At 58.5% G+C, this 13,531-nt stretch overlaps 1 protein-coding gene across 1 annotated transcript in view; it reads right to left on the bottom strand.

The window, feature by feature from the left end:
• Window positions 1–13,531, bottom strand: part of GALNT2 (polypeptide N-acetylgalactosaminyltransferase 2) — a 70,141-nt gene that overhangs the window by 26,766 nt on the left and 29,844 nt on the right. The window contains exons 2-3 of the mRNA XM_054713002.1: window positions 5,109–5,202; window positions 2,969–3,122 (exon numbers count right to left, since the gene is read on the bottom strand). Of these exons, the coding sequence (XP_054568977.1) occupies window positions 2,969–3,122; window positions 5,109–5,202 (248 nt within the window). The remainder of the gene's footprint in view (window positions 1–2,968; window positions 3,123–5,108; window positions 5,203–13,531) is intronic.

The following is a 13,531-nucleotide window of genomic DNA, read 5'->3' as shown; positions in this document are numbered from 1 at the left end:
CATGAGACCGTGAAAGCGGTCCCGTGGAGTTTACACATCAACCGTGTGACGCACAAGCATCAGGGCAGAGGAGCGTGGGTGGAGGGTGAAGGGTTGGGTCTGCACCCTGTACGGGAAATAATACGAGTGCTCATTGATATGAGACTCTGATAAGCCAGGAATGCAAGGAGCCGATAGAGGGGCAATACTTAATCCAGAAGAGGCACGAAAGGACAGGAAGAGGAACACAAAACAGTAACATGCTGGTGTTTAACCCAAAGACACCGCCCATACCTGCAGGGCACAGCGGCCGGGCATTCACCTGCTTACGCACCACTGAGTGGCCGACGAACAGGGGAGGCGGGCTGAGCACGTGCAGAAGACACGGCTTTCCTTAGCAAAACGAGAAGTGAGAACAAGGCCCCGGGGCCCCCGAAACGAGACCCCTCGCAGCGCCCACTAACGCAGAGCAGAAACCCCCTCCCAAGCCAGCTGAGCTTCTTTACGTTTGTCTGTTAATCCTCACCCGAGGGTATTTTTCCGTGGATTATTTTAGAGAATGTGGAAAGGAGGGGGAGAGAGAGAGAGAGAGAGAGAAACATCGATGTGAGAGAGACTCATCGACCGGTTGCCTCCTGCACAAGCCCTGACCAGGGCTGGGGGTCGAGCCTGCAACAGAGGTACGTGCCCTTGACCAGCATCGAACCCGGGACCCTTCAGTGTGTGGGCCGACACTCTATCCACTGAGCCACCCTGGCCAGGGCCTGAGTCTGCTGTTTTCCCCCCCGATTCCGCTCCCCTAAAAATAAGACTCCGAGTCCCATAATCACTGCCTTCACCCAGGCGTCCCTCTGCGGGGCTGCGTTTATGCTAACTTTTTCTTGGCCTCAGCAGTGTTTATTCTTCCTCAGTCCCGAGGCGAAGCTGGCTGTGTCTTCCGCCACAGCCCTTAATCCTGCTTAGCCCCTCTTTTCAAACAGCTGACGTCAACCCTGCCACTCTGGCCAGGCTCCACAGCGCCGCCCAGGACTGAAATGCCGGCCCTCAAGTTGGAATTTTGTAAAAAAACAAAACCAAACAAAAAACAGCAGAGAGGCCCTCGCCGGTTTGGCTCAGTAGATAGAGCGTCGGCCTGCGGACCGAAGGGTGGTGGGTTCGATTCTGGTCAAGGGCACATGCCCGGGTTGCGGGCTCGATCCCCAGTGTGGGGCGTGTGGGAGGTAGCTGATCTGTGATTATCTCTCATCATTGATGTTTCTCTCTCTCTCCCTCTCCCTTCCTGAGAGCAATAAAAAAAAAAATTAAAAAAAACTAGATTATATCTATAGTTTTAAAAAAGAATGGTGTTGTAGGGCTTACGCTCTGAGGACAGGACGCCCTGGCATCCAACCGACTCTGGGGGGGACTTTAATTTAGCCCGAACCCAACACACGTGGCAGGCGGCCCAGCTGCGCCTTCATTCACACATGCAAATGCACCCGACAGTAGCTGGCACTAAAATTAAACCCACCTAAAACGCACCCCACCAGGGGATGAACAGTCAAACATCTGCTCGGATCAACTCCCTATTTCAGGCACTGAAAAAAAAATTATGCATATAGAGTTTTGGGGACGTTTAAGGGACTCGCGAGAGAGCGAGGGTGACGGCCGTAAGAGAGCCCACCGCTGGCTCTCAGCTCCAACAGGACAAGCCACAGCAGGGACACCGGCCCTTAAACCGAACGGAGAAACGCGACTCACACCATCTCACGGAGATGGAACCAAGCCGCGTTCCCGGCACCAGGCAGGGTCTCTGCGCCCCAGTCGGCTGGGACTTCACCCCCCTCCGGAGTTTGGGCCAAGCCCCTCTTCACACCCACACGGACCTTTCTGCTCAGGGCAGCTGCTCCCAATCACTGGGCACGCTGTTGCCGCCGTGGGGACCGCGGGTCCCTCTCTGTGCAATGGGGGGAGGGGGGAGGCGTGTGGCACAGTCCAGGTGCCACATGCCCTGAGGGGAGGGGGGGATGCACGCACCTGGGACCCGCTCCCCAGGTGTGCAGGCACGTGCGGACCCGCGGCGACTGAAACCCCGGGACCCACGCACGGCACCTGAGCCTCAGCAGACGTCCCCCTCGCTCCCCTCTGAGCACGACCGGCCGGCTAAGGGCCCAGGGACCCGCCTCCCAGGCAAAGATTCCAACCAGCGAGACTCAGAGGCAGAGAGAGGACATCACTGTCCCGCGGTGACACAGCTCGGGACAGATGCCTGGAGACCTCCTGAGCCGAGTCTGCAAAACCCGGGTGTGCCCTCCACCCGGTGGTCCCCAGTGAGGGACGCGGACAAGAGCTGTCCCTGTCAGCACACCGGCTGGCGAGAGAGAGAAGTGTCCCAATACGCAAGGATTTATGATTTTTTCCCTTCCCACAGGGCTGGGAAGAATGGACTTTTAAGGCCCCGGCTGGTGTGGCTCAGTGGATAGAGCGTCAGGCTAAAGGAATGAAGGGTCCCGGGTTCGATTCACATGCCTGGGTTGGGGGCTCCGTCCCCAGTAGGGGGCGTGCAGGAGGCAGCCGATTCATGATTCTCTCTCTTCATTGATGTTTCTCTCTCCCTCTCCCTTCCTCTCTGAAATCATTGAAGTATATATGGAAAAAAAGAAAAAAAAAGAATGGAAAATGATGCTTTTTGTGTGAGTGTCTTTTAACTCAACTTTCTCCTGCCCGTTCCCACGTTCCCGCCAGCAACCCAGCCTCCAGGTCCGGCCACGGGCACCTGGGCTAGAACCCGGCCCCGCCCGGTTCCTCGCTCCGGCGGGGGCAGGTCCACGGCCACACGCCTCGGAGTCGGTCCACCCTGACCGCCCCGCGAAGACGCCACCGTGTCCCGTTTCCCGGAGCGGCCGCCCGCGGTCAGCATGGCCGCCGGGAGAGCCCCTGCCCGGGAGGGGCTGCGGGAAGCAGGGGCCCCAGGCCAGGCCGGGCCAGGCCACCCCCGCGCGGTACTCACTGGTCGTGCCTGGTGTCGGGGATGGCTCTGTCCATCCGCAGCTTGTCGCTCTCCACTTGGTTGAACTTGTTGCGGGCGTAGGGGTCCTGCCCGGAGCGGACCATGGTCCCCTCGACGTACGCTTCCTGGTTGAAGTCTCGCCACCGCACTTTGCCTGCGAGGAGCGGAGCAGAGGGCGTGGGACGGGGCACGGGGACCAGCGTGAGGGCGCGCCCCGGGGACAGTGCCACATCCAGAACCAGCGCCCAGCCCGGCCGCCCGGCGTGGCTCCGTGGTTGAGCGTCGGCCTAGGAACCAGGAGGTCAGGGTTCGATTCCTGGTCAAGGGCACATTGCCCGGGTTGTGGGCTCCATCCCCAGTGTGGGGCGTGCAGGAGGCAGCCGATCCGTGATTCTCTCTCATCATGGATGTTTCTCTCTCTCTCTCCCTCTCCCTTCCTCTCTGGAATCAATACAATTATATTTTAAAAACAAATAAAGAAACAATGATGCAAATCTATGAAAATGAATCTTCCAAGGATGAACACCACAGAACACACGGACACCCAAGTGCTCAGAGACACACACGCGGTTCTCAGGTTAGAGACCTCGCGGGTGTGGACAGACGCCCCTCAGCAGACCTCTGGTCATACACCGGCCACCGCCCGCAGCTGGGCCAGGGCAGGGAAATGCCTTTGCCGGGGCGGGTCCCACGGGGCCGGGGCAGCGGGAGACTCTCGGTTCTGCCCTGGCCTCCCCACTGAGCTACGAGTCCTCACTCCAACCCTCGTGGGAAGACGGGCTCAATGAACGGCAAACCCCGTGCACAAGGAGCAGCCGCTCCTGGGAAGGTGGCCAAGCAGGGAGAGAGAATACATTTTAAATCAAAGGACAAAGCTCTCAGATTTATTTATGGCCTCCTGGTTGGCGTCCAATTGAATGCCATTTCACTATGCTTAAAAGGGGGGGGGGGGGGAAACCGCCCAATATTCTCCCTCTAAAAGGTCATTACGCTCCAGCATGAAAGAGACGCCAGGATCACAAACAAATATCTCCATGTAAATGACGGAGGCCGGCGCACAGCACTTCATTATGTGTCACGGGGTCTCTGGCGAGATGGGGAGCTCTGCTCGCCCGTGAGAAACTGTCTTGTGAAAGACGGACTCCTGCCCAATTCTTTTCTTTCTTTTTTTTTTTAATTGTCAGCTGAGGATATGTTCCCATTGATTTTTAGAGAGAGTGAAAGGGAGGGAGGAGGGGATGAGAGAGAGAGAAACATGGGTGCGAGAGAGACACATCGATGGGTTGCCTCTCACGCGTACCCTGACCCTGGGCAGGGGGATCGAGCCTGCAACCGAGGTACACGCCCTGGACTGGGAATCGAACCCTTGGATCTGAGGGCTGACGCTCTAACCACTGAGGCAAACCAGCCAGGGCCGCAATTCATTTTTAAGGATGAAAAAAAAAATAGAAAATTCAAAAGTGGCTAAAAGATGTTGAAAAGGAAACATAAGACAAAAAAATCGATTTTTTTGTTACGGGTTAAATACTCGCAACGTATGTAAAATTATTCGTGCCATCAAAATAACTTTAAAAAAAAAAACCCACCACAACGCGGTCTGGCTTGAAATCAAGGAATAGCCAGACCTTTCTTTTCTAAAGTTTAAATAGTGTCTAAATGTCGTTGTCAGCCCGGCCAGCGTGGCTCAGGAGTTGAGCATCAACCTATGAACCAGGAGGTCATGGTTCGATTCCCGGTCAAGGGCACAGGCCCGGGTTGCGGGCTTGATCCCCAGCGTGGGGTGTGCAGGAGGCAGCCGGTCCATGGCTCTCTCTCATCATGGATGTTTCTCTCTCTCCTCCTCCTTTCCTCTCTGAAATCAATAAAAAAAAATATTTTAAAAAATTGTGACTTGGTACATACCCTCCTATATGTTCTATTTCAGTCTACTTTTTCTTCCAACAAATTTTGGTGACCTCCCCACGGACGCACGTCACCGCCGGGCCCGAAGGAAGTCGGCAAAACCCTGCTCTCCGTGTCCCCCCCTGCCCCGTGAAACCCAGTCTCCACCCCACAGGCCACGTGCTCCCCTGCCACATCCGGCTCATTCCCGGCTGGTGGCAAAAGGACGTCCCGCCGCCCGGCCGCGGCGCGGTCGTACCTGGGGGCAGGGTCTCCACGCTCTGTGCCTTCTCCTCCACGTTGCTGTGGTGCAGGTCTTTCTTCTTCACCGGGTCAATGTCATTCCAGTCGTCCTGGCGGGACAGAGACACCCAGTGAGGCCTGGGTTCCCCAAGCACACCTCCCTTCTCCAGGCCCACACGCACGGAGTCTGAAAGGTTTCCGTCTATAACCCAAGTCAGAACTGCCCCACGGCTGGTCACTGGCCCACACAGATCTGGGAGCCCAGTGCAGGCAGCCGGCCGTCTCCCCGAGCGGATGCTCACAGGACGGTCTGCAGCACGAAGCCCGCCGGCAAGGGCAGACCCCGCCAGCTGTGCAGGCTGGTCAAGGGCCATTCCCTCCGCCGGCCGACAGGGGCCGTGTGCTGTGATGTGCACAAGCTGACCACTGGCGGCTTTGGGGCTCTTTAAAATGGAAAGGGAAGCCCGGCGGCCTGGCTCAGGGGCTGAGCGTCGACCTATGAACCAGGAGGTCACGGTTCGATTCCCGGTCAGGGCACGTGCCCGAGTTGCGGACTCGATCCCTAGTGGGGCGTGCAGGAGGCAGCCGGTCCATGATTCTCTCTCATCATTGACGTTTCTCTCTCTCTCTCCCTCTCCCTCTCCCTTCCTCTCTGAAATCAATAAAAGAAATCTATACTAATAAAAGCTTAATATGCTAATTAGAGCGGACAGCTGAACGACATTCCGGAGGAAGCCGGGGCTGCGAGGGCCGAGCCCCTTGCATGAATTTCGTGCACCGGGCCTCTAGTATACATATGCATTAAAACAAGAACGTGAGCAAGCCCCAGCATAGCAGCCACCACGGGCCCCTCACCAAGCACCCCGAGTTCACGTGGGACGGGATCTGGGAGGTGTATGGCTTTGCCCCCTATGAACCGCTCAAGGTCACTAAGGGCAAGAGGGCCCCGCAGTTCCCCGAGAACAGGGTGGGGACACACGTCGGTGCCAAGAGGGAGAGAGAGGAGCCGAGCCCCGTCCCTGCAGCCGCGAGGAAGGCAGCAGCCGGGAAGGACGGAGCCCCATCCCCTCTGGGGATACAACCTATTCAGAGAGAGAGAGAGAAATAAAACAAGAGCCCGGGGCCACTGGCCCAGATCCATGCTCTGCCCACCTGCCAGGCCAGTGCTGGGCTGGACGGACGGCCCCAGGGCCCAGCGGGGAGGGAGAGTAACTAAATCACAGGCATATATACTGGTGCCCGCCACCGTGGATTCAACAGTCACGGGGAGCCGCCAGCCAAAATGTCTCCTCCCTCTTCTCTCTCCTCTTCCGCTTCAGAAAACTGTACGCTCACACTGATATTTGCTTCCAAAGGTTGCTCCTCCCGCCCACACACTGTACCTCGGCGGGTCCTCCTGGGGAAGTTTGGGGGGAAGGTGACTGGCCACAATGGACTCGGGCTCCGCAGGCAAATTCCGGTTCCTTCCCTGGCGCTCACAGCCCACAGGAAGCAGGCCTCCCGCCCGCGGTGCTGCGGCCAGGACTACACGAGCTAACAGGCGACGAGGACGGGGCGAGGCGGGTCTGGCGCGCAGTAGGTTCTCAATAAAACGTGACCTCCCTGTCCCACACCATCCACAGCCTTGGCCGTTCCGAGGCATCCAATGGACCGCAGAGGAAACGAAGGCCCAAGAAATCGCCTGAAACAGCGTGGGGAATCTCGGGGGGGAAGGCGGGGGGGGGAGCGTGGGGGGAGGTAATTAACCAAGGACCCTGTATGCATCTACACGGAGTGGCCAGATGATGATGATCTCTGAACGCATAATCATCTGGCCACTCAGTGTATATCCTATAGAATAAAAGGCTAAATATGCAAATTGTCCCCTCGACCAGGAGTTCGACCAGCAGGCAGGCCGGCCAACTGCCCATGTCCCCTCCCCCTGGCCAGGCTGGCCGGACCCCACCCATGCACGAATTCATGCACCGGGCCTCAAATGTATGTATACACACACACACACACACTGAGTGGCCAGATTATTATGCGTTCAGAGATCATCATAATCTGGCCACTCAGTGTATGTATAACCCATGGACACAGACAATGGGGCCGGAGCGGGCTGGAAGGGGTCCGTGAGGGGGAAAAAGGGGACATATGTAATACTTTCAAAAAACAAAGAATAAAAATAAAAGAAATGAAGCAAGGGAAAGAAATCGCCTGAGTTTCCCAGGATCCCATAGTTCCTGGTGACCCGTCCCGGGTCCTCTTCCACCCGCAGACCCCGAGTCTGGACCGCGGGGATCACGCCAAGACGCGCAGACTCCACGGGGTTCGGCCCACCTGCTGCCCGTCTCACCTCCACTGCACGCTAAGCTGAGATTTTAACGCTGAGTTCCAAAGAGCCTGCGTCCTGTTCATTTCTCTCTGTGGGTCAACGACTCGTGCACCCACCGGCTTTGAAACTAGGAAGGACTAGCCCGGTCCGGTTTGGGCTCTTGGCTCAGTGGATAGAGTGTCGGCCTGCGGTCCGAAAGGTCCCCGGCTGGATTCCGGTCAAGGGCACACGCCTGGGTTGCAGGCTCGATCCCCAGTGGGGGGCGTGCAGGAGGCAGCCCATCGGTGATTCTCATCATTGAGGTTTCTAGCTCTCTCCCCCTCTTCCTTCCTCTCTGAAATCAATCAATAAAAAATGTGAGCCGTGGCCGGTTTGGCCCAGTAGATAGATCATTGGCCTGCGGATGGAAAGGTCCCAGGTTCGATTCCGGTCAAGGGCACATGCCTGGGTTGTGGGCTCAATCCCCAGTGGGGGACGTGCGGGAGGCAGCCGATCAATGGTTCTCTCTCATCATTGATGTTTCGATCTCTCTCTCCCTCTCCCTCTCTGAAATCAATAAAAATATATTTTAAAAAAAATTCTGAACAGGGCTCGGAGAGGCTATGAAACTTGTGTTATTTCCATTGCGTGAAAAAGAAAAAAACTAGAAAGGACTAGACTCAAACCCAGCTTCTAAACCTTTATAAATGGTGCATCTAACTCTCAGTGGCATCATCCAGAACGCTAAGCCGAGGGGATTAGAGAAAGGGTGTGAGACGCCTGGAACATCGCACCTGTCCGCTACGGGAGCCTCATCGCAAGACCCGGAGGCCGCCTTAAACCGGATTAAGCGCCGGAAGGAGCTCCCTGGGAAGCTGGGTTTGCACGGTGGTGAGTGGACACGGTTGTGACACAGCCAAGTTCACTGGAGTCGAATCAAGCGGAACGCACACCCTCCCTTTCATTCCTGTCCCCACGAGCTGATGCAATTGCACCGTGTCCGCCCCGCCCCCCCCCTGCAAAATCAATGACCCGGGAGGGAGTGGCAGGATTTTCACTTAAAATGATAAAAATAAGAACAATCTTGATGCCGAGTGTTACCAAAGCTTTAAAGCCCACATTCTTCCTAAGGGGATCAGGGAGCTGCAGCAAACAGACTAGAAATACAAAAGAAATGGGACGGCCAGACAGAGGAAACGGGGAAGCAAAAATGCCACGGGCCACGTGCGCTTTGACGCTGAGCTTCCCGGAAACAGAAGGAGAAGAAGGAAAAGAGCGACAGGAACGAGAATTAAGATGCACGGAGACTCGGTCGGTCGGGGTCAGGAACTCGGTCGGGGCGAGTAACCACAGGTACCTGAAGAGAGGGGGGATTTCCGGCGGAAAACCCTACATGTCCCACAGCATCAGCAGTGTTATCGCCACTAAAACCCCAACACTGATCGCAGTGCCGTTTCGCCAGGACAGGGAGCAGCAGTGAGGAGGGACCGTTAGAAGACGGTGGTCCCCAGAAGACACGAGGTCTGACGAGTGAGCAGAGACTTGGGGCCCTGGCCCGGGGGGGGGGGGGGGGGGAAGCACGGGATGGCTCCTGGGCTGTGCACATCCCCCACAGAGCTGTGACTTCACCCCTCTCTCCCCCCGCAAACTCTCGACAGCCATTCGGGTCAAAAGGCAGGAATGAGCGGCACGTCGGCCAAGACCTTCTGAGCCCAGAGCAATCTGGCCAAGCAGGCTGGGCCCAGGGCCGGGAAAACGCATCTCCCAGGATTCCGTTCCCAGAGGCACGTGGTCCCACTGGTCCCTGGTGGAACCGGGACCGGAGGAGGAGGGAGCCCTGGCTGGTTTGGCTCAGTGGATAGAGCGTCGGCCTGCAGATTCAAGGATCCTGGGTTCGATTCCGGTCAAGGGCACATGCCCAAGTTGTAGGCTCCATCCCCAGTGCGGGGCGTGCAGGAGGCAGCCGATCCATGACTCTCTCTCATCACGGATGTTTCTATCTCTCTCTCCTCCTCTCCCTTCCTCTCTGAAATCAATAAAAATATATTTTTAAAAAAAGGAGGGACACTGGGGCTGGAGCCAGGCAGCCTGCAGGTGATGGGCAGACGCCAGGGTCCCTTCCGGAGCCGAGCAGCGTGCGCCTGGCCCCGCGCCCTGGGATGCGTCCAGCTCACACCTTCGCCGCGCTCAGGAGGCAGCCGCCGTGAGAGCCAAGGTGGCCCCGAGCCATGCGGCTCCCCGAGGCCACGGCCACCCCAGGGCTCCCGCGGACTCTGTGTGTGGTCTTCACGCGGCCCGGAGCCCGGAGCCCAGCACAGAGCAAGTGACCACCCCTCCTTCTCGCCGGGGAAAAGCCCGGCCCCCCCTGGCCCCGAGGGTGACTCCAGGTTTCAGTGTTTCCTTCAGGACCGGCCGAGATGCAAACAAAGCAAGGGTCCAGGTAAAGGAAGGAAACGACGGGGTGAAACTCTCCTGCTGACCCCGTCTCACACTTTCTTGTTCTTTTTTTAAAATGTATTTTTATTGATTTCTAGACAGAGAGGAAGAGGGAGAGGGAGAGAAACATCCATGATGAGAGACTCATGGATCGGCCGCCTCCTGCACACCCCCACCCTGGGGATGGAGCCCGCAACCCGGGCACGTGCCCTGATGGGAATCGAACCAGCGACCTCTCGGTGCACAGGGTGACACGCTACCCACTGAGCCACACCGGCCAGGGCTGAACGTCACCTTTCGTGAGACCCTTCTCACACATGCAGCGGGGCCCTAGCGTGTTGGGAGGGACGCACCGGCAGGATTTGGCGTTGCGTGCAGACACGGGAAGTCCTGAGCGTTGCACGCTGCGTGGAGGGAGGAGAGTGGGAGAGAGAAGACAGTCCCCTCGGTCGATAAAATACCACGTGGACGGCGGCCACGGTGAGTGGGCAGTGCGCCCCCCCGGGCCAGCATCGGAGCCGCGCGTGCAGACCCAGGTTAAAGGGTGCCTTCGGCAGAGCTCCGTTTCGGCCCGCTGGCGGGGCTCAGTGCATGAGCGCTGACCTAGGGACCAGGAGGTCACGGTTCGAGTCCCGGTCAGGGCACAGGCCCGGGTTGCGGGCTCCATCCCCCGTGTGGGGCGTGCAGGAGGCAGCCGATCCATGGTTCTCTCTCATCATTGACGTTTCTCTCTCCCTCTCCCTTCCTCTCTGAAATCAATACAAAAATAGATTTTTTTTTTTTTAAAAGCTCTTTTGCAACCGCTACCGTCTCGTCTAAAAGCCGTGTCGCAACCGCGCCAGACACATGGAACCTGCCCCGTCCCCCCCCCCACTTCACACAGCGGGTGGGAGAATCAACCATCGCCGCACCGGCCGGGAACCTGGCGTGGGCTGGGCCCGTCCCCTCTGAGGCCACTCCCCGCTCTGTGTACACGAGCAGAGCTTTCGGGGGGCATTCGTCCATCCCCCGAGCTCGGGGCCTGCGGGGACACAGTCTTCATCGGGGACCCCAGGCCCCCTGCAGCGGGGCCCACGGGATGATCTCATTGCCACTGGATATCCCTGCGAAGACCTGTCTCCAAACCAGGTCCCCTGCTGAGGTCCCAGGGTCAGCACTCCACCCTGTCCTTTGGGGAGGGGGCAGGTAGGGGCCCCTGTCACATTTCCTCTCTCCCGGGGGGGGGGGGGGGCGGAGACACGAATCGGAGCTGGACACCTCTCCCTCGGCCTCTGCTTTTCCCTCGCATCTGGGACATTCCTTCTGTCCCATCTGCTCCGAGGCTCCTGCTAGAGGCCACGCCCACCGTGGGAGAGCCGCAGCGGGGTCAGAGAGCCCCTAAAGAGGCGTCCCCCCGAGGAAGATGGCACCCCCGTGCGAGGAAGGTCCCACGGCCGTTACTCCAAGCACGGCATGCTGGGTGGCTGGGTTTCTGACAGCCTGAACAGCGACAGATTGGGGAAACACACACACACACACACACACACACACACACACACACACAACCCCCCCCCCCCCCCCCTCCGCTGCCCATCCGGGGCCGGTTCCCGGCGTCACACCCGACAGACACTCCGATTAAGCAGCCCTTTTCAAAGCGCCCCGGCCTCCACGAGGCTGAGCAGACAGAGACATATTCTTCTCTCCGAAGAATGGGGGGAGAGCCGCCCTTTCTGGGTCTGTGTCAGACAGACGGCCCGGCAGACAGGCCGCCACAATGCGTCTGCGTGAGCGCTGGGCAGGGGCCCGGGCACCGCAGCCTTTGTCCGCCTATCGGTCCCCGCAGACGGTGATGCAGGAAAGAGGGTGGGTGATAAGGGCCCGGCGGGCGGGAGGTCCCAGGGGCCGTGGCCTCCTGCCGGCGGTGGGGGGGCTGTGTGTGGGGGGACCGGGTGAGAACAATGGCTGCATGCATCTCACGGGAGAGGGGAGTGGGGAGCGGGCCGGGGGCCAGGAGGCTGAGCTCACTGTCTGACAAAGGAGACCCCGGGGAGGGGAGATGGAGAGGAAGCCGGGTGGGGCCGGAGGGCCCTCGGGAAGACTGGGTGCTGGTGACCTCAGAGCCACACCGGGCGCTCTCTACCCACGGTTTTCCAGGAGGTCTGGGTGCATCAGCACGTGTTTCTAGGCAGAAAGGATTATGGGTATGTTTTCTCTCTGTTTCCCAAACAGTCGTAGTGGTAGTTGTGGTGGTGGTGGTGGAGGAGGAGGAGGAGCAGGAGGAGAAGAAGTAGAAGAAGAAGAATCCTTAAAGTGCTAAAGAATGAGCCTTCAAAACTTACTGTTTCAGCCCACTCAGCGTGGCTCAGTGGTTGAGTGCTGACCTATGAACCAGGAAGTTACGGTTTGATTCCCGCTCAGGGCACAGGCCCAGGTTGTGGGCTCCATCCCCAGTGTGGAGCGTGCAGGAGGCAGCCGATCCATGATTCTCTCTCCTCATCGATGTTTCTCTCTCTCCCTCTCCCTTCCTCTCTGAAATCAATAAAAAATATATTGCTCGTCTCACATTCAGTTCTTATTAGTATATCTCTAGTGACATATGATCTCGCTCATCTAGGGGAAATGATGAACAACATAGACTGAGGAACAAGAACAGAACCAGAAGCAAGGAGGCATCGATCGGACTATCGGGCCTCAGAGGGAGGATAGGGGAGGGTAGGGGGAGGGTGGGGGGAGGGGGAGAGGTCAACCAAAGGACCTGTATGCATGCATATAAGCCTAACCAACGGTTAAGTTCAACAGGGGATTGGGGCATGCGTGGGGAGGGGTGTGGGATGGGAATGGGGGGATGAGGACAAATATGTGACACCTTAATCAATAAAGAAATTTAAAAAAAAAAAAAAATATATATATATATATATATATATATACATATATTGGGAAAAGCAAGCGATTTGGTTCATGTCAAATGTCAGCTGACTGTCTGAAAGGCCGAAGAGGAGATGTGCACGGAAGGAAGGAAGGAAGGAAGGGAGGAAGGAGAAGCGAGGTCACCTCGGGGTAAGACAGGACGCACCTGCCTCCGACCCCAGCTCGGCCGCCAGCAGGGACCCGCTGCCCCGGAAAGAGCTGGAGGCTCTGGTGCCTTCTCCACGCTGCTCTCGGCAACGGGCTCAACGTGAACACGAGGACTTTTGTGTGTTTCACCCAAACCTCTGCTCCCGGGAGCCGTGGGGGCGCAGTCTGGACCCGCAGCCCGCGAAGCCGCTCTGGGAGCGCGGCTCGGGCTTCCCGGGGGAGGGGCAGGGGTGCGTGTTCCGTGCGGAGAAACGAAAGCACCGAGTGGGCTCCCCGCCCGCCGGCTCCGAGCCCAGAGGGAGAGCCGCCCTGCAGGGGGTCCCCGACTCGGTGGCTCCCGCGCCGGAGCCGCCACCGCCTCCTCCTCCGGGGCTGTCACCCCCAGTGGCTGTCGCGCTGCAGGACGCCGTCGCCAGGTAAGACGCCAGCGGGTGCACCGTGTCCCGAGGACTGAACCCGGAGGGGGAAGCCGCACAGGCACCCGCCGCGCCAGGACCCACCGCTCCGACGGCCCCCCGCCTCCCCGCCGCCACGCTCATTCCACCACCTGCCCGGGGCGGCCCTGCCCGTCTCCAGGGACAAACCCCGACGAGTGGGAGACGGGCAGGGTGTCGTGGGCGGTCCGGCCCCCACGCTGTTCTAAAAGCGAAGCCGGC

The sequence above is a fragment of the Eptesicus fuscus genome, chromosome 24 (assembly GCF_027574615.1).
Source record: "Eptesicus fuscus isolate TK198812 chromosome 24, DD_ASM_mEF_20220401, whole genome shotgun sequence".
Classification (NCBI taxonomy): Eukaryota; Metazoa; Chordata; class Mammalia; order Chiroptera; family Vespertilionidae; genus Eptesicus; species Eptesicus fuscus.
Note: the sequence above shows the minus strand (reverse complement) of the source record. Positions and strands in the feature narration are given on the sequence as shown.